We start from the raw sequence: 25289 nt of genomic DNA, 5'->3' as shown, positions 1-25289 counted from the left end.
GTTGGAATGAGAGAGTTAAAATGAAAAAGAATTAACCAATGCCATCAAATCCTCATCTGCCAGGAATGGGCGGGCCGCTATGATTCACAATGGGATGGTTCAATTCCGTCAGTCAGGATCCTGGGCGCTGTGATTGGACAGTGATCCAGATTGTGATTGGTCACACTCCCTGTCATTCAAGTCAAGTTTTATTCGTCACTTGCACATGAAGTGCAAGTGAAATGAATTTGCCAGCAGCGGTACAATAAAAAAGAACACACAATACCCAATACAAATTTAACACAAATATCCACCACAGCATTCATCACTGTGGTGGAAGGCACAAAATTTGGCCAGTCCTCCTCCATTTTCCCCCGTGGTCGGGGCTTTAACTCCCAAGTGGACATCAACTTATACACCTCAACCGTTTTGGACTATATAAAATTCTGCACTGACAACGTCACTACCCACAAAGAGATAAAGACCTTCCCTAACCAGAAGCCGTGGATGAGCAGGGAGGTCAGACTCCTGCTGAAGGCTCGCGATGCCACTTTCAGATCGGGCAACGCTGAGGGATACAGCTCATCCAGGGCCAATCTGAAAAAGGGAATTAGGAATGCTAAACTCAATCACAAACGGCGGATTGAGGAGCATTTCCAAAACAACTCCAATCCCAGGCGCATGTGGCAAGGAATCAAATCCATTGCCGATTACCAGAAAGTTAACACCCCCCCCCCAGACAACGCCTCCCTTCCTGACGAGCTAAACCATTTCTATGCTCGCTTTGACCGGGACAACAAAACTCCAGCCATCAAAGTTGCTCCACCCCCGAATGAACAACCCCTCAGTCTCTCCACCTCTGCTGTACAAGATGCACTGAGCAAGGTGAATGAGCACAAAGCTGCCGGCCCCAATGGCAACCCCGGGCGGGTGCTCAGGGCATGTGCTGGACAACTATCCCTGGTCTTCACTGACATTTTCAATCTGTCACTGGCCCAGGGTGTTGTCCCCACTTGCCTCAAGACATCAACCATTGTGCCAGTGCCCAAACAATCAGCTACAGGGAGTCTCAACAGTCTGTTAGGGTCAACAACCTCACCTCCTCCACTATAACACTGAACACCGGCGTGCCACAGGGCTGTGTGCTCAGCTCTCTCCTCTACTCCCTCTTCACCCATGACTGCATCCCTAAGAATGGCTCCAACGCCATCATTAAATTTGCCGATGACACCACGGTAGTAGGACTGATCAGTAACAACGACGAGTCAGCCTACAGGGATGAGGTCCAGCACCTGACAACCTGGTGTGCCAACAATAACCTCGTCCTCAACTCCAAGAAGACGAAGGAAATTATTGTTGACTTCAGGAAGAACAGAGGGGGCAGACATACCCCCATCCATATAAACGGGACTGAGGTGGAGCGCGTCTCCAACTACAAATTCCTCGGGGTACACATCTCGGAGGATCTGTCCTGGTCCCTCAACACCTCCAAGCTGATCAAAAAGGCGCAGCAGCGCCTTTACTTCCTGAGGAGGCTCAAGAAAACTCACCTGTCCCCCCAGATCCTGACCAACTTTTACCGCTGTACCATCGAAAGCATCCTGACCACCTGCTTCACGGTATGGTACAGCAGTTGCACCGTAGCGGACAGGAAGGCACTACAACGGGTGGTGAAAACCGCTCAGTACATCATCGGTGCCCCGCTCCCTGCCATGGATGCCCTCCACCGAAAACGGTGTCTGAGACGGGCCGGGAAGATCATCAAAGACCCCTCCCACCCCAACCATGGACTGTTTGTCCTCCTCCCATCAGGGAGGCGGTACAGGAGCCTGAGGTCTCGTACTAGTAGGATGAGGAACAGCTTCTACAACAACACTATCACATTGCTGAACTCGGAGTCCCGCCGATAGATTTCTCCAGTCTCTCCGTCCACATTGTTTGCTTATTCTGTATTTTTATTTCTATATTGCACTATTACTACGGACTGACACTAAACTGCATTTCGTTGTACCCATACTTGTATCTGTGCAATGACATTAAAGTTGAATTGAATTGAACCTTCAACCCTCCGCAGTCGCCGCTGCGGGCGTCCAGATGTGCAGACAAGGTAAGTCCTGATAAGTCCTGAATCGGTGCCTCCCCACCGGAGATCGCGGCTTCAAGATGGTGTAGGCCGCAGGCCGGTGGTCGAAGATTTAAAGTCCCCGCCGCACCGCAGCAAGAAGCACTGCAGACTGCAGGGCCGGCGGTCGGAGCTCTTCTCCAGTTGTCCCCGGCGAGAGACCCCGCTCAGGATGATAAGTCCACGCCGCGCCCGCGGTAGAAGTTGGCCGCGGGCCGGCGGTCGGAGCTCTTCTCCTCCCGGGTCCCCAACGAGGCTCCGGACGCTGCGCCAGCTGCAGCTCCACAGACTGCGGCTTCAGGCTGTCGCAGGCCAGCGAACGGAGCGCTCCTCCAGCAACCCCCAGCGAGGGCTTGCCCACTCCGCGACGAAAGTGTCCTCGCTGCGCCTGGAACTGAAGCCCCAGGCACATCTCCGGGAAAGGCCGCACCGATCCTTGCTGTTAGGCCACGGGGGACGCGACATTGAAAAGGTCGCCACTCCGTGGAGGAGGCGACCAAAACGGTTTCCCCCTTATCCCCCCACACTACCCCACACACAGAGACATCAAAAACACACATTAGGACATACAAAAAAAACAAAAAAAGTAGAATAGATTAACACGCTGCTGGCAGAGCTGTGGCTTGCAGCACCCCCATCGACCAGGATCTTGCCACATCTCACAACCATTGGGTCATTCACAAACTTCATCTCTGTCTTTTTCTCTCTCCAGCAGAGGCGTGTTCTGTGCCAAAAGTTATTCAGAGTTCAAAGGCAAGTTTGTTTTAAACTGTACAGGCTGGTGGCTTGTGATTTAAAGTTCTTGAGCAGCCTCAATTCTCATGCTTTTTTTTTCCCTCTTCCAATTTTTGATTAATTTATCTGCTGTTTCTCCCTCTGGTGCTCTGCGTTGTTTAACTCTCTCACTGCTGATTTCAATTATTGCTCCTTCTTCCTCTTCTGCATCAGCCCTTTTCCTTCTTTCTCATCTGCCTTTTCAGTCTCCGAGTAGCTATCAGTATCATTTTCGTCTAGGGGTGCCCTTTAATTGCTGGACCCTCCCCCTCGCTGCGGAATCTTGTGTGGGGAAGGTGGTCTACACTATTTCCAACTTTATTCCTTCATTCCCCCTCTTCTATAAACAGGGTCCCCATGTCAGACAAGGGGTCTCTAGATGACTTACCGGTACCGGGTTTGTTCTAAACCATTAATTGCTTGTTTTCTGACCTCTTCTGACCAGCATTTTCGCTCTACCTTGGACATTGGCATTCTAGCTGTAACACTTTCCATTATTTCATAGTGCCATCCCTGTTCCTGAACTCTATCCCTCTCTCCTCATACTTCTTCTCTGCTCCGCTTTCCATTCCTTAATTCTCCTTTTCCATTTCTTTCCTGCGTCTCTCCCATATCAACATCTCTGCTCTTTTAATCGTCTCTACTTTCCCTGTTCTACCTACTGGCCAGGATTCATCCTACTTTTAGGATTCAAATAACACATGTGTTGCATAGGCATTCATTCCCCTGTCACTTTCGTCCAAATTGTTACCTATTATTGCAGTGGTGAGACCAAGCGCAGGCTTGGCGATTGCTTCGCCCAACACCTCCGCTCAGTTCGCAATAACCAACCTGATCTCCCGGTGGCTCAGCACTTCAACTCACCCTCCCATTCCGAATCTGACCTTTCTGTCCTGGGCATCCTCCATTGCCAGAGTGAGGCCCAGAGCAAATTGGAGGAACAGCACCTCATATTTTGCTTGGGTAGTTTACACCCCAGTGGTATGAATATTGACTTCTCCAATTTTAGATAGTCCTTGCTTTCTCCCTCCTTCCCCTCCTCTTCCCAGCTCTCCCACATCTCATGTCACCGCCTCTTCCTTTCTTTTTCTCGCACCCCCCCTCCCCCCCCCGACATCAGTCTGGTATCGACCCAAAATGTCGCCTGTTCCTTCTCTCCATAGATGCTGCCTCACCCGCTGAGTTTCTCTGGCATTTCTGTCTACCTTCGATTTTTCCAGCATCTGCAGTTCTTTCTTAAACAAACAGAGATACAAAGTAATCAGGGGGGCCATCAGACTGGTCTGAGTGATTGATAAATGCCATTATTATGATAATAGTTGTGGCGAGAAATGGTGCCCAATATATACAAATATACAAAACAGTCATTACATTGAAAACCAGACATCAATATTAAAACTACAGTAAACATAATATTACAACTGCAGTTATTTAAGGTTATTGCCTCATCATATAGTTAGCACTCTTATTTCATCCATACAGGATTACACCCTTGCAGAGCCAGCATTTTATTCAGTATGCGACTAAAAACTGTTAAAATTAAGAGTTTTCAGGGATAAATTATCAAGCAACCGTGGCATTAAGAGGAGATCTTTTAAATGTTTTGAAAGAGGACCGATAATGATTTGCATTCAATCTATTTATCCATCTGTGGCGTTCACTCCAACTCGGGGTCGAGTGGTGCCATCTGCTTCATGATGTCCTGTGTTAGCCATTCGTTATGATGCAGTTTCACTCATAAGTAAGCTGGGCAGATGAGCAGTCCGCTCCTAGTTTGCATTTACTAGCTTCTATTCTATATATATTATATATATGGGTTGATTTTATATGAAAATGAGTTTTACTTGGGAAAAGCTTTGAATATTTATAAACAATATTGGCCAAAGGATAAAGTGCCTTAACAGCATTTATGAAGCAACACCTGTAACTTAATTTTAATGATACTATAGTATGAGATGAAGTCTCAACAGTTTAAAATAAATACTTTTTATTCGGCTTTTAAACCAAATATATTTATATTTCTTCATCCTAACCATAAACACGCATCTTCCACAATATCCATTCACCATCAAATTATTCTCCAAGATAACAATACATCTCAGTCTACTTCATCATCATTTTTATATTTCATAAGGATTTGGCTACACTCAATCCTATATTACTTGACTCAAAATCAAGTGTAGAAAGATCAATGTAAAAACCCTACCTGTGGAAACAATGCCAACTGGTGGCTTAATTACAAAATGCAGACAAAATTACAGGACTGTTCTTAAAATTTACAAGAAGCATTTTTAAAACCCCTCAAAGTTGGAAAAAATGTTCTAATACAATTCACAGACATATAATGAGCTAAACAAAAATGCTTGCCTAAAAAAAAATAAAAGCAGGAAATAGGACGGCCCCAATTCCTGCCCCACCAGAGATTATGGCTGATCTATCCATCCTCCTCTTCTATGCCATTTTCCCGATTCCCTTATCTTCATTCCACCTAAAATACTGTAAGTGATCCAATTTCCACAACCCTCTAATGTAAAGAATTCCTGTGATTCACCATCCTATGCAAAGAGAAATTTGTATGAACTTCATTTTTATTTTGTAACAATTTCCCCTTGCTGGAGGCTTGCCCACAATAAATCTACCTTGTCATGTCCCCTAAAGATATCGTATTTCAATAGAATTATCCCTCACTCTCGAGTGCAAATCTAACACAATTAGCTGTTCGAGATAAGACAACCCTCCAATCTCAGGAATTACCTTAAAAACTCTCTGGTCTATCTCCAATGCGTGTATCACCTTTCTTAAATACGAGGAATTATTGTACAGTGTACTCCAGGTGCAATCTCATCAATACCCTAGACCAGTGGTTCTCAAATGGGGGTACGTGAGATTTTAAAATATAGGCCTACATATATGTAGGCCTATATTTTTGCGTTGGTTAGGGGGTACTTGGCTGAAAAAATATTTCACAGGGGGTACATCACTGAAAACAGGTTGAGAACCACTGCCCTAGACCATTGCAACAATACCTCTCTACTTTTAAACTTGTAACACATGGCAACCTATTATATGTCATACGACACACTGACCCTCCAAGTTATTAAAAACGCTAATAGATTGTTGTGGGCCAAGTACTGATTGTTGAGCACTTTAATAATTACATCTTTCCATTTAAAGTCCCAATTCTTTGTTCCATCTGAAAGTCGCATCAGAGCTCAGCTTTTGTTAATGATTAACCAAAGGGAATGGGAGATTCAGAAGTGGCAGAAGAGGAAATTAAAATCTTTTGAGGTTTGTTTGTAGCAGCAAGGCAAAAACATATGAAGTGATGAGAATTTGCAAATCATCAAACAATGTAAGGTTTGAACAGGGTATCATGGCAACATCCTCATAAAACTTCCAGCTTAATGGCATCTTTCCAATAGTAGGGTGACCAAAACTGGGCACAATACTCCAAATGTAGCCTCACCATCGTCCTGTACAACTGCAACTGAACATCCCAACCTTTATACTCAATTCCTGACAGATGAGGACCAGCATGCCAAAAGCCTCCTTCACCACCCTATCCATCCATGACACCACATTCATAGAATTATGTAGTTGTATTCCTGAATCCTGCAGCTCTACAATTCGCCACGGCCCAACTATTGATTGTGAATGTTCTGGTCTGGTTTGACTTCCTAAAGTTCGATACCTCCCACTGAATTAACCACTCTTCGCCTCACTGTCCCAACTGATGAAAATCTCACTATAATTCTTAATAATTATCTTCACTGTCTTCAATCATATATCCCTCTAACGCTTTGCATGGCTTCACCATTGCATCGCTGCACAAAATGCAACTGCTAAATTATTTTCATATTACAACTCAATAACCTCACAAATTCATTAACAAAAAAATAACTTTCTGAATATTCAAAATGAATTAAATTAATATACCTGGGAAATGTATTTCTAACTGGACAGGATACGTATGTACAGCAAAATAGTAATACTTTTTACAGCTATGTCTTGCTGACATTTTATTACACCATATTAAAAGTTGAGAATTTAATCTTTCACAGGATTAATGAAATAGTTTTATTAATAAGAAAAACATTAAAAATTAGAGCACTTACTTGCATCGCCATCTTCTTCCCACGTACCAGGAGAATGACAAGCAGTGTTGGTGAGAAAATCCTCATCCTATAGGTAGGAAGGGGGCAAAGTGTAGGTGATCATTCAACACAACGAATGTTCTACTTCTCAATATTCAGAAAGTTAAATAAAGTACCATTAAAAACAAAAATCACTATATTTGACACGTTCATTAAATATGTTTGCGTTAAAAAGCTTGCATACATTGCACATTTCCCACATATCTAACATTCGGTTTTGTCCATCCCTTCCCCTTCTCCACAAAACATGCTCATTTTTCTATCCCTTCCCCTTCTCCACAAACATGCACATTGAAAGATCACCAACATGAAATTCTACAGAGATGCTGTCTGTCCAGCAGAGTTACTCCAGCTTTTTGTGTCTATCTTTCGTTTAAACCAGCATCTGCAGTTCCTGATCATGAAAGATGTTTCTCTCTCCACAGATACTTCCTGGCTTGGGTTGCTCCAAATTTATGTTTTAGGTTCAACACTTACCTGTTGCAATAGTTTTCTCATAGAAACATAGATCATAGAGATTAGGTGGAGTAGGCCATTCGGCCCTTCGAGCCAGCACCACCATTCAATGTGATTATGGCTGATCATCCAAAATCAGTACCCTGTTCCTGCTTTCTCCCCATATCCCCTGATTCTGTTAACTCTCTCTTGAATACATCAAGTGAATTGGCCTCCACTGCCTTCTGTGGCAGAGAATTCCACAGATTCACAACTCTCCACGTAGCAACACAACAATGGAGGAGACTGAGTGAGAAAGTTCAAAGATTTAAAAGTCACAAAATGGATGCTTTCACCTTTCTCCTATTACACTAGCAAGGCTAACAGAACTGTTTTCGCCATTCTCCCATAACACTAGCGAGATAACAGCACAACTACATGAATGTTTTCCATTATGATATAAACAATCAGCAGAATGTTCAGACAACGGTTCTTTCCCTCTGCTCTACTGATTGCAATGTACAAACAATAGATCAACAAGATCAAAAAACAAGATTGCTTGAATCTGCAAAAAAAAGAAGCTTATTTAGCATAACCATATATATGGCTAACCTTTTCTCTCTCGGAAGAACCTGTCAATCTTAACAGGCAAGATGCTGTACATTGCTCTGTGAGATAAGGTATTGCTAAATTGCTGATTATTGGGGTATAAACATATCTGATTGAACATTACATCTGTGTGTGGGGATAGAGTGAACCTATAGTCAGTATATTACATACTGTAGGAGTTTACTGCCACGCACACCTGGCAAAATAAAGATTTTACTACTTGATTACTAATTTTATTGCGTTTTTGTCTGTTTGAAGTGAAACAAACCCAGAGCACCAGAGAAAGAGAAACAACAGAGAAATCAAAGAAGACTGAAAGGGAAAAAGCAGGATGTCGAGCTGGTGGCTTTCGAGGCATTGTACCTTAACTACCCCGCAAGAACTTTAACATTTTGCAGCCAACAGTCGGTACAGTTTAAAACTTTCGTACAGTTTAATAATGTGAGGTGTGGCAAGACCCTGAATTACAGGGAATCGGACCAATCCCATTTCTGGGCTTGGTTAATTTCTACCGGCAGTGGATACATTAAACTACTCATTGCTGGTGTCTCTGCCAAGGCACCGCAGCAATTCTCTCTAACTCTCTCACTCCAACAAAAAGACTTTCGCAACTTAAAAACAGCGCTTGCTACTGCACCAACTACTGCAGGCTTCAGCCCTCCCAGTCCAACTGGCCATTATTAAGTGCAATGCCCATACGTGGCCACAACTAAGGCCACATTACTACCCACACACCGGATTACAAATTCTGCACATTGGTCCCTACAGAACCAAAGATTCTAGTAGACAGAACAGCTCTGCAAGACAAGGGAACGTAAAGTTAATTTATGTAAAGTTCTGCCATGTAAAAAGATCTTTGGAAATGTGGGGGCTGTGCCGTTGACCCTTTGATGGGCCTCTGGCTCACCCCTCTCGGACAAATTTGTGTACCTGATGTTTTCCTTTTACACTATATACACTTCCTTACTCTTGCTGATAAGGAGGGAAGGGAATGTGGAATGTAGCTTACACTTTGAGGCTTTAATGAAATGACCTGTGTCTAAGGGGGAGGAGCAGTAACAGCAGCAACAGACAGAGAGTCGAGTAAGATAACAGAAATGTGTCTTGGGTTGAGACCGTTCTTCAGTATGTGTCGTATTTATGAACAAAGTATGAACATTTTTGGGTGTATCAAAGTTTTAAGAGTTTTGATTCCCATTCTTTCCCATTGTATAAATGATTTGTCTATAATTGATGGTTTAAACGATGGATTATTAACTATTGGTATTAAAAGAGATAGGTTTCTTAATTTTAGATTCTCTTTTATTTGTTTCCATGTTCTAATTGTGCTATGTATAATTGGATTTTTAATATAATTTTTGTTATTCAGATGTATTGGTGAGAGGAGAGTCGCTCCTATATTACACGGAGAGCAGTCCTCTCTTTCCATTACAATCCAGTCCACCTGCTGGGCAGAATTGTCCAGCAGGTGAATCATATTTTTAATATTTACTGCCCAATTATAATACATAAAGTTAGGGAGCGCTAGACCACCCAACTCTTTTCGTTTATTAAGGTGTGCTCTTTGTATTCTATGGGATTTATAATCCCATATAAAATTTGTAATGTCTGAGTCCAATTTATTGAAAAACTTTTTTGGGATCTGTATGAATTGGGAAAATTTCTATCATTTCAACAACTACAACTGAACTATAATTTGAAAAATAATCAATATTTTAAATATCTTCAAATTCGTGATTATCTGAAAAAATGCACAAAAGACTATCATAATATGCCTACAGACTTACTGGATGAAGCAATGAAGACAAAGGCGGAATCAGCGAATCTAATATCGTACTTATATAACATCATCTTAAACATAGAAATACCCACAACTGATGGAATTAGAAGAGACTGGGAACAAGAATTAGCTATAAAAATTTCAAAAGAGAGCTGGGATAATCACTTACTACAGGTGCATAAATGTTCAATCAACGTATGACATACTCTCATCCAATTCAAAACATTACATAGACTATATTATTCAAAAACTAAAATAAATAAACTCTTCCCTAATGTCTCACCCATCTGTGATAAATGTCTGTGTCAAGAAGCTACCATAGCGCATTCTTTTGTTTTTTGTACAAAAATACAAAAATTCTGGAATGAAATATTTGACATCTTTACAAAATTAATTAAAATAAAACTGGTACCAAAACCAGAATGGATTATTTTTGGAACCCTGAACTAAACGTGTTTCAGAAGAATTTACTCAATTACGGGCTAATAATGGGAAAAAAGCTCATACTTAAATTCTGGAAAAATGCGCCTACACCAACAATAAAAATGTGGATATCAAATATGTTTGAAACACTACATCTGGAAGAGATGAGATTCCTCTTAGCAGGCAAAGCAGACCACTTCCAAAAGACGTGGTCTACGTTTTTGGAACTATTACAAGCATAAGGTGCAATAGTAATAAAAATAAAAAATAAAAATAAATAAATAAAGGTGCGGGGGGTAAAAAACCCCCCAACAAAAACAGACTTGGTTGGTAGTCCCCTTTCTGCGGAGTTTAATGTTATAATAGAGCAATTGTTTCTCCTTTCTTTTTCCTTCTTTTCTAGGGTCTACTTTCTTTCTTTACTTCCTTCTCTAACTTCTTTTCTAAGGGGCTTTCTTTTCTCAACACTCTCCTGCACCTTCACGACTCTTGCGCACTTTCTTTACTTTCTTTACTTCTATCTTTTTCTTAAAGCTCAAAAAATGAAGCGGTACAAAAAATGTATTAAGACATATGTGTTGTGTAGTATTGTAACTTACCGTACTTCTAATAAAAATAAAATAATAATAAAAAATAAAAAAAAGTTTTAAGAGTTTTGCATGATTTCCTTTAGGAGTGTATAACTGTGTTTTACTCTTGAGTGAGAATGTTATAGCTTTAACGTGTGTGAATATCGAGATTCAGCATATTGCATGAGGTGTGGGAATTTGTGAGTGAATGTCACAGAGAAGAGGGTGCAGAGTGAGTCAGCTTAAAGACTGCTTTTTGTTTGTCAAATCGGTTCTGGGTGAATGTTGAATTAATCCTATAATTCCGAAAAAAATAGGATGTCATTGAATGAGCTTGCTCATTTACATGATAAATCTTTGTAGTCTCACACGGTTTAAAAGGTAGTGTATTTTTAAGAAGTTGCAGTTGTGTGGGCGTTGAGCCGCACACAGTTATTTTCTTTTCCTTTGCTCTTTGGAAATGCATTGGCTATCTATGTGGAAATTAACTGTTTATTCTCTCTTTTCTCAACTTTTATTAAACAGCGGATGGGGCTCAAAGAGACTGTTCATTTTCTTCGCCGCATAACCTGGCATTAGCATTGGTGACCTTGTTTGATTTTAATTTTAAGTTTGATTTCATCCTATTTCTTACCTTTTGAATTGAATTCAAGAGAGATCTGAATTGCGCACTGGCCAGGTGGAATTCAGATTGAGGTGTTGGATGAGAATTGGAAATGCCTTTATCTCAGAAAAAAATCTGCTAATTTGAAATTGTTTTTATTTATAATGACCTATTTTTAAAGGGTCTGCCTTGTACGTAGTTAAAGAGTTTAAGTAAAGCCTTGACTGAGACTAGACAGGACCTTAGTGATGAATTAATTACATGTGCACAGCAAGTGACCAGAAACTTGTCAGTCTTACAGCAACCAATGAACCAGAGAAATGCAGAAACCACAATCAGCTGACCTTAACGGCAAATCCTTACAACAAGGAGATCATGAACTGATAAGAAATTGGGATTGGAGGAAATTGGGAGAACGGTGAAAGGAGCCCTTCCAAGTACTAATGACTACACCTACAGCAATGAAGGTCGAAAATAATCCTCGTTGGATACACATAACCGATTGCGAAGAAATTGAAAAAAGGAAGTATGAACTTGAATGTCCTCCTGCAAGACTGGAGGTAAAAGGAAGCCATGCAAAAAATTAAAAGAAAAGGCCAGTATTTACAATATCTTGTTAAAACCAGCCATGAACATAAGCGGACGCATTGCACTGAATTATGCAGGTGCCTCCCTAATCACGGATACCAGGAATGAGTCTCCCTCTGGTTGAATAAACTTCAACAATTAACAGTGACCCCTTATTTGTTCTTTGGGGTTCCGGGATTAGGAATAAAACCAAAGGGATCGATTTGAGATGGGGGACACTTCTGAGTCACACTTAATCATAGCTACTAGGCCTCCAGCAACAACGAAAGGAATAGGAAAAAATGATACAATGGCTGAAGGACATACAGACAATTCATGTTTTAAAGTTGCCAAAGACACAGAAGGAAAGATCACATGGGCCATAAAGGAATGGGACACTATGAAAAGCAGCAGCTGCCTACTAAGGATCTGCCAACTGTGGCTCTGGTCCAAGTACCCTACGAACTATGGGCAAAGCATAAGGATCATGTCGGATGAGTGTATTCAGTCCCTGAACATAAACTGACTATAAAAAAGGGTGCTGCCTTGCCATGTTTAAAACAATATTGACTGGCCCTGGAGAAGGGATAGCTATGGTCTTTATGATTGAACCGAACCTGCCTCCACCACTTCCACTGGAAACTCATTCCACACAGCTACCACTCTCTGAGTAAAGAAGTTCCCCCTCATGTTACCCCTAAACTTCTGTCCCTTAATTCTCAAATCATGTCCTATTGTTTGAATCTTCCCTACTCTCAAAGGAAAAAGCTTATCCACGTCAACACTGTCCATCCCTCTCATAATTTTAAAGACCTCTATCAAGTCCCCCCTTAACCTTCTGCGCTCCAAAGAATAAAGACCCAACTTGTTCAATGGGGAGTGGGGTTAATGTGTGTGTGTGTGAGGGGTGGTTAGTGTGTGTGTGCGTGACGCCGCAGGCTGCCTCCCCCACAACCGCGCGTTGAGGGGACTGGACCTAACGGGTCCCACTTGGTCTGGTATATTACTAAAACTATCATCTTGTTTGGATGTTTAAGAAGGTGCTGGAAAATCGAAGGTAGACAAAAATGCTGGAGAAACTCAGCGGGTGAGGCGTGTTTAGATGTGTGCGTGATTGAGCTCCTGGAACTACGCCAAAACAGTACACAACAGCGCTAATTTTTTTGCCACCTTACTCACCATTGTCCTGTGGTCTGTGTCAAGTTTTGTTCAGATTGATGTTATATTTTACAAGTTATACATAATTCTTAACTTTAGAAATTCAAGTTTAAGAAATATTTAGCAGATAAAATCCTTTGTGGCCCAGCTTGCTACAAAGTTGCAATCGAGGATCTCTCAGCCCTTCCAGCAAGTTTTCAGCTGAACAGGAGGGGGAGGGGGCAATTGCTTCAATCCAGGAACACTCAGTTCTGCCAACAAATTTTTAAATTTTAAAAACAGAACAGGAGGGGGAGGGCGTGCTGGGGGAGGCAGGGGAAATGGAATTAGATTATTTTTTTTAAGTCTTGGAAGCAAGTGCTTGCATTTTTTTAAATGTTTAAAAAGAGGGAGGATGAGGGGCTATGGGTGAGTGGTGGAATATTGCGTTGGGGGAACAGGTTGCGTTCGGAACGGGCGAGTGGTGGAATATTCAGTTGGGGGAATGGATTGCATTGGGGGACCAGACCTCCCGTGTGACAGGGACCCAACTGGTCCCACTTGGTCTAGTAAACATTACATTTATTGCATTAAAAAAAACTTTTGGTCTCAACCAAAAAAATCTATTGGTCCATTTCCCTCCACTGAGTCCCTCCAGAAATTTGTTTTTTTATTCAAAATGTCAGCATCTGTATTCTCTTGTGTCTACATTAACTTTATTTGTCTGCATAACATATTGTAAATAACAAGCCATTGAGGGGTTCAACAAACCAGTTGGACAAATAAAACCTATATTATCTGTATAAATCTAATTTTTTTAAATGAGCGAAATAATGACAATACATTTACTGGTGAGGCATATCAGTGCTGATGAATGGAGCAGTTTTACCATTTTAAACATTATGCAATGGCATATTAATGGTATTTTTAGTTTAGTTTTAGAGATAGTTTTAGTTGGAGATTGGAAATAGGCCCTTCAAGCCACGAGTTGATCCCATTACCCGTACACTAGCTCTATGTCTTGCACACTAGGGGCAATTTATAGAAGCCAATTAACCTACAAACCTGCACGCTTTTGGAATGTTGGAGAAAATAGCAACACCCAGAGAAAAACCACGTAGTCACAGGGAGAACGTACAGACTCCACACAGTCAGCACCCGTAGTCAGGGTCAAACCCGGGTCTCTGGCACTGTGAGACAGCAACTCTACCGCTGCGGCACGATGACACCCCTTTAACATCATCGCTCTCAAGAAAGGCAAAATATTGCTTTATATTTACAATATAATTCATGACATTGTGCCAATTTGTGAGCAACTTGGGGTGAAACTACAAACATTGTCAACTGCCCATAGTGATTTAAAATCTTTAGAACCATCAATCCACATAAACCTTTTTAATCCATCTGATCAGTTGCGAATACGTTCTGAGGAGTCCCTGACCCATATAGTAACTGCTTTCTCTTTCCATTTATGCCGAGTTCTTCCTACATATTTGTTTATGTTCTATTAATTCAGTACGTTCCACAATTCTGATTCATACCAAGAAAGTATTAAAGCATCAAAATTCCATATTATGAATGCAATAATATTTTTAAATGTTATAACCACTTTTAAACCCAGAAAAGTCTACATTTGAACCAAATAAAGGGATTTACTTTTTTACTTTTGAATAAATTATTTTTGAATTTGAATTGGAAGTTACATCTAGAAAACTTCATTATCTTAAAGTAGATATCTTTCTTTTTTGTTTATTAACTCTACGTAGAATTAGAGCAGTTTGTAAAGGTAATTATTGGAATGCTGAAAAACATTTATATTTTAGATCAGCATCAGTATCACCACCAATCAGGGCCAAATATTTCTAGGAAATGTAAAGACCATTGCTTCTCACTTGGCCTATCTAGTCTATACCAGCTTCTCAGAGAATTCCCAGTCTCATTCCAACACATCTATAATATATTCTCTCTCACCCGCTGTTGCTCTTGCCACCTCGGGACAATTTACCTACCAACCCACCTTTGGGATATGGGAGGAAACCAGAGCACCCAGACAGAGTGTACAAACTCCATTTACACTCCTCAGAATCACAGCTTGGTGACTCGAGTTGTGAGGCAACAGCAATAATTACCTCAAAGAAATTACACCAACAGGCGTTTGCTTTGTCTGTGAATATCAGAACTCCATATAAGAAGTTTAAGAAATAATTTCATACCCTTAGGGTAATACTCATCTGTAAATGCCAGCAAACTCAATGGTTCAAAATGAAACCTCCAATCCAAGAGGCATAAAAGTACATAATCCACAACCGGGAACTGATCACTGCGTTGTGTTAAACAAGCTGAAACGATACCAGCAAGAACATGTTATTGTATTATAGTTGCTATAAGCTGTTGCTCTGATCAGGCTGCATCTCAAATACAACCTCTGGTAAGTATTCAAGGGAAACATCTAGACCTTGAAAGCTCAGAAAAAGATCACCACATTAACCTTTGGTATCAAAAAAACATTAAGGGGAAGGATTACAATCCTTGACTAAATTTGCCTTGAGAAAGGCAATTTGAAATGAGGCCTGACAAAGATAGATAATACTTTTTGAAGTATAAAATGTAATCTCAATAGCTAATTCATGCTACAGGACAAACCTGCAAAACTAAGTGGTAATGGGAAAATCACAACTGAAAACAAAAGGGATCACGTCATGGAAATGGAGTAATGAGGTCTCCAGAATTATTTAACAGCTGATTTAATATAAGCTTGGAGTACTGTAAGGAATGTGCAAAAGTATTTTCTGCAGAAGAACAGATTACTAGATATGTTAACAGTTCCCTTCATCCAAATTTATGCAGGTCCACCCCATCTTACAAACACCCAATTTATGTACACCCTGTCGAGAAATGTATTTGCTAGTTGCTGCAGGGCTGTGGGCATCGTCTGCCATGCTGGAAACTCTGTTCGCAATTGCATTTCCGACTGGCAAATTGTTTGGGTTGCAAACAGAAACGGAACTGCCCCATAGCCTGGGAACGACATACATGTGGACTCTTCACAATGACAGGGCCCAGGAAATTACAATTGCTAAAGTGCCCAATATAAAAAAGGGAAATGTAATCAAGATTAATACTCGAATATCCAAGAGCTCAGAACTGCACAAATAACTGCTTATGCTTCTTTCACCACCTCTGATTTAATCAAACTCTGACATGGCTTTACTGTTAAAGTGTTTAGCCAACATATTCCAATCCCATCACAATCTATAATTGTCAGCACAAACTCCATCCTTTTCCCTGTAATTAAACCAGACAATTTGCACACTGCAGCATCACATTTGACCTCAATATGACCCTTGACTATGTTCTTGTTACTGCCACACGATTCCAAAGCACTGCTGGCCCCGCTTTCATAAGCTCATAAGTTATATGAACAGAATTGGGCCATTTGTCCCATCAAGTCTACTCTGCCATTCAAAAATGGCTGATCTATATTTCCCTCTCAAACCCATTCTCCTGCCTTCTCCCCATAACCACTGAAACCCATACTATTCAAGATCTGTCAATGACCACCTTAAAAATATCCATTGACTTAACTTTCCTCTTCATGGAAGACAGCACTCAAATAATATTCTACTGTACATGTCATGACTTGACTTATAGCAAGTCTACTACACGATTCATCCTCAAATTCTGATCTATCCAAATACCCAATAATGCAATACTTTATCAATCCTATAACCATGCAGGATATATGCACTCAATTTCTCAATCTTTAATCCCCGTTTAATTCCTTCACCTATGGGCTTATGCCTGAGGCAGCTAAGCTCCTACGCTCTAGAATTTATTATTTAAACCTTTCAACTCCTTTTTCTCTTATCCCACGTGAAGGTTCTTAAAATATGCATCTTTCTTGAAATCTATGTCTGTTGGTTCAATGTCTTGTGGCATTGTACAATACAATACAATACAATACAATACAAATTTATTGTCATTTGAGCCCCAGTGAGACTCAAACGAAATTTTGTTTCCACAGCCATACAAACAAAAACAATGTCCTACAGACATACACACAATTAAGTTCACACAAACATCCATCACAGTGAACCCACTGTGATGGAAGGCAAAAGTCTTTTCTCTCCCCTGCTCTCCATGTCTCTCCCGATGTCGAAGCCCCAGGCGGGCGATGCTAAGTCCCACGGCCATTTTAGGCCGTGCCGGGCGATTTACGGCCCCGCTCCCGGTCTAGAAGTCTCGAAGTTGGAGCCCCCGGCGGGCGCTGGAATGTCCCACGGCCATGAAGCCATGCCGGGTGATGTACTTCCCCGCTCCGGGTCGTTCCAACCCCGCGACACGGGCTGGAGAAGTCGCGTTGCGGGAGCTCCGGGAAGCGGTCTCTCTCTCACTCCCCCCGGACCCGCGAGCTCCCGATGTCCCGACAGTCCACCACGTTGCTGGAGCCTCCGAGCCCCAGGAGTCGAGTCGCAGCAGCGAGGGAGTCACCACCGCTCCCCACGTTCCGAGGCCGGCCAGCCCCACGATGGTGAGTAGTCCGCAGCGCAGTCTCCCGAGCCCCCGGGTCGTTCAGGTTGGAGGCCGCTCCACGGTGCTAGGCCCCAACGACAACGGAGACCCGACAGGGAAAAGGTCGGGTCTCCCGGACAGGGAAGAGATTTAAAACGGTTTCCCCCTCCTCCGCCCCCCACATATACACATTTAAAAACCAGTATTTAAAAAACACCAAACACTACATTTAACTAGACAAAAAATAAACCATGTACCATGTTAAAGAAGCTAAAATGTAAAATAAACAGTATCATTTCCAAATGCTATATATTTTAAAAATTAGATCTGGATCAAATTTGTCAATACAGATGAAGGGGTTCATTAACAGTTTCCCAATGCAACAAATCTGACTTGGGACCAGAGTACATAATGCTCTGTGCCCATATTTGTACTATAGCCAGTCTCAATATCACAGCTGTTAATATTGGCATCTGCATCCAGGAAAAGATTACATAAATGAACAAGAGTTTTGACCATCACTTTGAACAAAGAATACAATTGAATTCAGGCAATGAATGGTGTGCTTATCTGAAATGTGTGTGAAAAACAAAAAACATTATCCTGAAAAATCATATTCTCAAACATGTCAACATATTTCTGCAGTAATGGGGAAATAAGATAGGAGAAAAACATTTATGGTTTTACAAGTAAAAACTGTGTCTAAGTATTAAGGCTCTCCCTTATCCATTTTACTTGTTACATCCTCAAACATTTTCAGAAGATTAGTCAAGCATGTTTTCCCCTTCATAAATCCATGCTGACTTTCACCAATCCTGTCACGGCTTTTTAAATCTTTAATAGTCGACTCAAGCATCAAGTCCTCTAGTCCACAAGAACTGATCCAGAGTCTATAGAACGTTGGAAAATGATCACCAATGCATCCATGATTTCTAAGGCCATCTCCTTGAGTACTCAGGGATGCAGACCATCAGGCCCTGGGATTTATTTGCCTTCAATCCCAACTGTTTACCGAAGACCGTTTCCTGACTAATGTGGATTTCCTTCAGTTCCTCCCTCCAACTAGATCCTCGGTCCCCTAGTATTTCTGGGAAATTGTTTGTGTCTTCCTTAGTGGAGACAGAACCAAAGTACTTGTTTAACTGGTCTGCCATTTCCTTGTTTGCCATTATAAATTCACCTGTTTCTGATTGTAAGGGACCTACATTTGTATTCATTAATCTTTTCCTCTTCATATACCTAAAGAAGCTTTTACAGTAAGTTTTTATATTCAACGCAAGTTTTCTTTCATACTCTATTTCCCCCCTCTTAACTGACCCCTTTGCCCTACTCTGTTATCATATCATATGTATCTATATACTCAAAAGTCTGAGAGTGTGTGTGTGTGTGTGTGTGTGTGTGTGTGTGTGTGTGTGTGTGTGTGTGTGTGTGTGTGTGTGTGTGTGTGTGGTGATCACATCTTCTCAAAAAACTAAGCACAATAGGTTAAATGTTTTCATATTGCGGTCGAGATTTTTGCCGTGGTGTCCGAAATCGCCTTATTTGAACATTTTGACGTGTGTGTGGGTTTATGTGCGTTTGTATCTTCTCGAAGAAACGACGTGCTAAAGGTAATTTTTTTACATATTCCAGTAGAGATTTGTCCCCTGGAGTCCGAAATCGCCGTATCTGAAAATGTCATGCTTTATTTCTCGAGTTATAAATGAAGATGTTCAAAAATCGGACAAAACTTTGAAATAAAAACGACTGTCTTTTGCTGATAACATCACAATGGGTCTGCACCATCTTGCTCGCGGTGCCCCTCTCCCCGTTGCTCTCCGCTCCCCTCTCTCCTTTCCGCTGGCCTCTCTCCCCCCTCCTCTCCCCTCCCCGGCCTTTTTCCTCTCTCCCCCCCTCCTCCTCCCCTCTCTCCCCCCTCCTCCCCTCTCTCTCCCCCTTCCTCCATTCCCCCTCCCTCCTCTCCCCTCACCTGCTCTCCCTTCCCCCGGCTCTTCTCCTTCTCCCCCCCCACCCGGCCTCTCTCCCCCCCTCTCTGCCCATATCTCGCTCCCTGCCCCTCTCTCTCGCTCTCTGCCCCTCTCTCGCTCTCTGCCCCTCTCTCTCTCGCTCTCTGCCCCCTCTCAGTCTCTGCCCCCTCTCTCCACCCCCCTCCCTCTCCCTCTCTAGACGTGCCTGCGTGGGGGCTATGCGTGAGTGGATAGGACAAGGATGGGTAAAAGGAGCGAATGAATAGCTTTAATATAATATCAAGGGGGTTGGTTAGAGTGTATGTGTGGGGGTGGTTAGTGTGTGTGTGTGTGACACCGCAGGCTGCCGCCCCCCCCCCCCTCTCCTCCCCCCCCCCCTCCCCCCGCCTGCGGTAACTCCGCAACCGCGCGTTGAAAGGACGGGCCCAATTGGTCTAGTTATATTCTAAATTTCTCCCAGTCCTCCGGTTTGCTGCTTCTCTGGCCAATTTATATGCCTCTTCCTTAGATTTAACACTAGCCCTAATTTCCCTCGTTAGCCACGGTTGAGTCGTATTGCCCGTTTTATTTTTACCCCATTCAGGGATGAACAATTGTTGTAATTCATCCATGCAATCTTTAAATCTTTGACATCCACCGTCAACCATTTAAGTATCATTTGCCAGTCTATCCTAGCCAATTCTGTCTCATATCATCAAAGTTACCTTTCTTTATGTTCAGGACCCTTGTTCGAATTAACGGTGTAATTTTCTATGAATGCACAATTCTACCATATAATATGGTCACTGTTGCCCAAGGAGCTTTGCACAACAAGATTGCAAACTAATCCTTCCTCATTATACAATACCCACTCTAGGATGGCCTGCCCTCTAGTTGGTTCTACATATTAGCTTACAAAACCATCCCATATACACTCCAGGAACTCCTCCTCCTCGGTGTTGTTACCAATTTAGTTAGCCCAATCTATATGTAGATTAAAGTCACCCTTGATAACTACTATCCCTTTGCAACACACATCCCTAATTTACTGTTTGATCCCCAACCTCACTACTGTTTGGTGGTCTGTACACAACTCCACAAGCGTTTTCTGCCTTGGCTATTTCACAGTTCTACCCGTACAGATTCTGCAGCATCCAAGCTAATGTCTCTCCTTACTATTGCATGAATCTCCTCTTTATACAACAATGCCGCCCCACCTCCTCTTCCTTTCTGTCTATCCTTCCTGAATATTGAATACCCCTGTATGTTTAGCTCCCAGCCTTGGTCAACCTGGAGCCATGTCTCCGTAATCCCAACTATATCATGTCCGATAAAAAAATAAAGCAAGACAAGACAGAAAGTGCTGGAGTAACTCAGTAGATCAGGCAGCATCTCTGGAGAATATGGAGATGTGACATTTCGGGACCCTTCTTCAGGCTGTTTGTGATGATGGGAGAGGAAAAAACTGGAAGAGAGGAGGGGCAGGCCAAAGCCTGGTAAGTAATAGGTGAATACAGGTGGGGTGGGTAAGTAGTTTGAAAAGCAGGTGGGTGGACCCAGACCAGATATGAAAAGACAGAAGATGTGAGACAAAAGGACTGAGTTACAAATTGTGAAGGAATGTAGGTGGGAGGTGAGAAATAGGAGAAATAAGCTAACCAACATTTGTGTGGTCTCACTCTGGCAATGGAAACCCAGACATAAAGATCAGCATAGGAATGGAAAAAAAGTTAAAATAGTTAGCAACCAGGTGATTCAGTAGACCTTGGCCTTTGCAGAAGGCGCCAAGGGGAATAGATGGATAGATGTGACCAGTGGTGGAATCACGTTTGCGGTGACATAAAAGTGATGGATGCAGAAGCTGGTGGAATTTTGAAAGGTCGTCTATCCATATTGTTCATAAATGTTGCCTGACCTGTGGAGTTACTCCTGCTTTGTCTTTTTTTTAAAAACTAGCATCTGTAGTTCCTTATGTCAACCTCGTTGAATCTTGCAAATAAAGTAAACATTACAATTACTCTTTTTCCCATTTAAATAAGAAATTGTGAACTCTGCACAAATTAAAGAGAATCCCATTCTTATGCAGAGGACTTTGCAGCCCAAGATTATCTTTGTCATGCAGACACTGGAGGAACAGCTTCTCATATTGGTAGCATGGGTAGCTTACAATCCAACGACAGGAACATTGAATTCTCAAATTTTAGGTAACCTCTAACAGCTACCCCTTCCTCGCCCACACCCTTCTTACCTCCTCTCATCTGAGCCCCACCTAGACTGGCACCTATTTCCCCCCTCCCACCTACATTCCTTTCACAGGCATGAGATAAGGAAAAATTGAAAAAAGAGGAAGAGAGATTGGTAGGATTCCAAGGGGCAATGCCCCTGGCGGAGGTAGATGTCACAATGGCATCTCATAGTCTTCCAATCAAAATGGGATCTCATTTACATACGCTGCCGTGAACATTCCGCCCACCGACAATTACATCACAATGGGATCTCAGCTGCCACCCGACAGTGACTGACTGAGGTAGGCAAAAGGAGAGGTGACAGAGAGACAGACATAGAGATAGAGAGAGACAGATATGGGGTGTGTGTGTATGTGTGGAAGGGGGGAGAGGCTGTCTCCGGTTTTCATTGAGGGACGGTGGAATAGGGGAAAATAATTGACAAAAAATAAAATGGCGCCCCGCCCCTCCCGTGTTTACTTAAATAAAACGCCATCCCACTTGCCCTGCCTCTCCCCTGTTTATTTAAAAAGTACAAAGGCGCCCCCACTTGTCCCGCCCATCCCGTGTTTACTTAAAAAATAAAACGGCACCCCCACTTGCCCCACCCCTCCCATGTTTACTTAAAAAATAAAACGGCACCCCCACTTGCCCCGCACCACCTTACTCACCATTGACATGTGGTTGTTTGTATAAAGTTTCGTTCAGATTGATGTTATATTTCACAAGTTATCACATTTTTAAGTTAATAAATCCACTTTGATAATCACTTCAACACTTCATTGCTGACAGTTGCAGCTATGACGTCACAATGGGATCTCACAGTCCTCCACCCGACATTTGCAACAATGTTGCCATCGTAGAACACTTAGTCGTGGTCCTGGCAGCAAGTGGTTGAACAGGAAGGGAAGTGGAATTGGAAGTGCTGAGGGAGACAGGGGAAGTACAATTGGATTTTTTTTTAAAGTCCAGTGCTGTGGGCGGCAGGTGGAATCTTACGTTGGGGAACAGGTTGCATTGGGGGACCAGGCCTTCCGTCGAGGCTATGGGTGAGTAGTGGAATACTGCGTTGGGGGAACGGTTGAGTGGTGGAAACGGGTTGCGCTGGGGGAACGGGAGAGTGGTACATTATTGCTTTGGGAGAATGGGGCCCAATGGGTTCCACTTGGTCTAGTATATATTACTAAAAATCTCGTCTTGTTTTTTGTGTGCGTGTGTCTGTCTGTCTGAGTGCCCATGTGATTCCGGAACGACATCAAAATTGTACACAATAGCACTACAATTTTTGCACTACAATTTTTGCACCACAATTTTTGACTTTGGTGCCTTCCCACAGTGGGAAACTTTGATTCTGCTGTGTGGGGATGTTTTATGTTAAATTCTATAGTGTATGTTCTTTATACCCTTTCTGGCTTAATCCCTCCCTTCACCACCTCGTTTAAATTTCAGTTGGAATATTTTGGAGGACCCAAGAACCAAGTTACTCACAATTGTCCTGTGGTGTGGTGACTCAAGTTTCGTTCAGATTGATGTTATATTTTACAAGTCATTCACATTTTTAACTGTACAAAACCCCAATTTGAGAAAGATTTCTTCCCTCTGCACTGGTACTTACAGCTATGACGTCACAATGGGATTGTAGCCCTACTTGCTACAATGTTGCTGTCCCAGGACACTGAGTCCTGCCAGCCCTAGCTTGCATTTTTTTTAAATGAGGGAGGGTGAATAAGGGGCAATGAGCAGCCCCAGCGCAGTTGGGGGCTATGGGAGAGTGGTGGAATATTGCGTTGAGGGAACAGGTAAGTGGCAGAATATTGCCTTGGGCAACGGTTTGCGAGGGGAATCAGGCCTCCCATGGGGGCTATGCGTAAGTGGTCAAATATTGCGTTGGGGAAACAGGACAGGGGACCCGTCCCACTTGGTATAGTAACATTTAAATCATACATCCAGGTTGCTCCTATCTCAAGGGCTCATTTTACACAAAGGACGTGCAAAAAGCTCTGCAAGATTTGTGCAAGCTACCTTGAAAAATCATCTGAAGTTTTAGTAATTAACTACATAAAACTTTAACTTTTATTTTAAAGTTCGGATGCTAATATGCTCACAGTTTCATCAAACATAATGTTGATCTTTTTGCCTGAAAACTAACGATCCGGCTCCCGATAAATAAATCTTGACCACTCTCTCAGAAACAAAAGCACAACACGGCATGGGCCACACTAAGTCACTATCGCGATGTTTTAAAGGCCCCATTCAAAGTTCCACTTTGTGTTATTTACAAGCTATAAAAACATAACTACAATAGCCAGAGAGCCCTCCTGCCACTTGGGCAATATTTGGAATTACAAAAAGCTCCAGCCTGCAGAACGCTAAATGCCCCTCTAGTAAATAATGCAAATGCACGCGTATTTCAGTGTGGTATAAAGGGGATTCGCAGTTTCCGTTCCACCGACTCCGAAGGCCTTGCATGTGTGTGTTTGTGTCTCTCCTGGGCTGACAAGTGACCCCCCTTCCCCCACCTCATCCCTCACCCCCTCCCTCCTTCTCCTCCTCCTCCTCCTTCTCCTCCTCCTTCTCCTCTCTCCCCTCCCCTCCAGACCACTCTCCTCAATGTGCTTCCACCTCTGCTTCTCAAAGCGTGCATTTTTACATTTGAAATATCAGTTCGACCGGCACGCGAAATGCAACGCCGGCCGGCAGGCAGGAGTGATAGTTACGGCGGATGGACCTACCGTGCGCGATGAACCTGTGCATCTGGAGGCGCGGTGATCACCCTCCTCTCTCGGCTCCGCCATGTTGGTCGCACCAGCATCGAGACGTCACGCAGGCCGCCGCCAGACGCAGCGCGCCGTGACGTCACGCGCAGTGCCGCCGCCAGACGCGGCGTGACGTCACGCACAGTCGGGGTGTCCGCGCCGTGACGTCACACGCAGCCGGAGTCGGGGTGCTGCTGCGTGACGTCACCGTGCGGAGGAGGAAAACGGGGTCGCGCTTCCCCAGGCGGGAAGAGACTGTGGCAAGAGGTGAACATCCTCCAGCCCCACTCTGTGTGGGAAGGAACTGCAGGTGCTGGTTTACACTGAAGATAGACATAAAATGCTGGAGTAACTCAGCAGGACAGGCAGCATCTCTGGATGGAAATAAAGTGTGCGTTCAAAGGCTCCAACAAATTCATAAGGTCATAAGTTCTAGGCGCAGATAAAGGCAATGCGACCCATTCAATTATAAGTTCATATGTTCTAGACATGTGCGGAAATCCTGGGGAGGGAAGGAAGCTGTCCCCCCCCCCCCCCATGTTTTGCGAGTTGGGGGACACACGCGCGCCCCGCGACTGGCTGTAACACCCAGGTCGGCTCGCCTGCCCCACACTACAAAGACGTGCAGATTTGTAGGTTAAGTGCTTCGGTAAATTGTCCCTATTGTGTCAGATGGTGCTAGGGTACGGGGTGATTG

At 42.9% G+C, this 25289-nt stretch overlaps 1 protein-coding gene across 5 annotated transcripts in view; it reads right to left on the bottom strand.

Moving 5' to 3' along the window:
- The window catches only part of zmym4 (zinc finger MYM-type containing 4), a 110974-nt gene extending 86318 nt beyond the window's left edge, over positions 1-24656 (bottom strand). For all 5 annotated transcript variants that reach the window (XM_033045375.1, XM_033045378.1, XM_033045377.1 and 2 more), the window contains exons 1-2: positions 24569-24656; positions 6991-7057 (exon numbers count right to left, since the gene is read on the bottom strand). In XM_033045375.1, the coding sequence (XP_032901266.1) occupies positions 6991-7057; positions 24569-24631 (130 nt within the window). In that variant the 5' untranslated portion in view covers positions 24632-24656. The remainder of the gene's footprint in view (positions 1-6990; positions 7058-24568) is intronic.
- Between the last annotated feature and the right edge of the window lie 633 nt (positions 24657-25289).

Source organism: Amblyraja radiata, chromosome 27, assembly GCF_010909765.2.
Source record: "Amblyraja radiata isolate CabotCenter1 chromosome 27, sAmbRad1.1.pri, whole genome shotgun sequence".
Taxonomy (NCBI): Eukaryota; Metazoa; Chordata; class Chondrichthyes; order Rajiformes; family Rajidae; genus Amblyraja; species Amblyraja radiata.
This window is presented reverse-complemented; position numbering and strand designations above follow the sequence as displayed.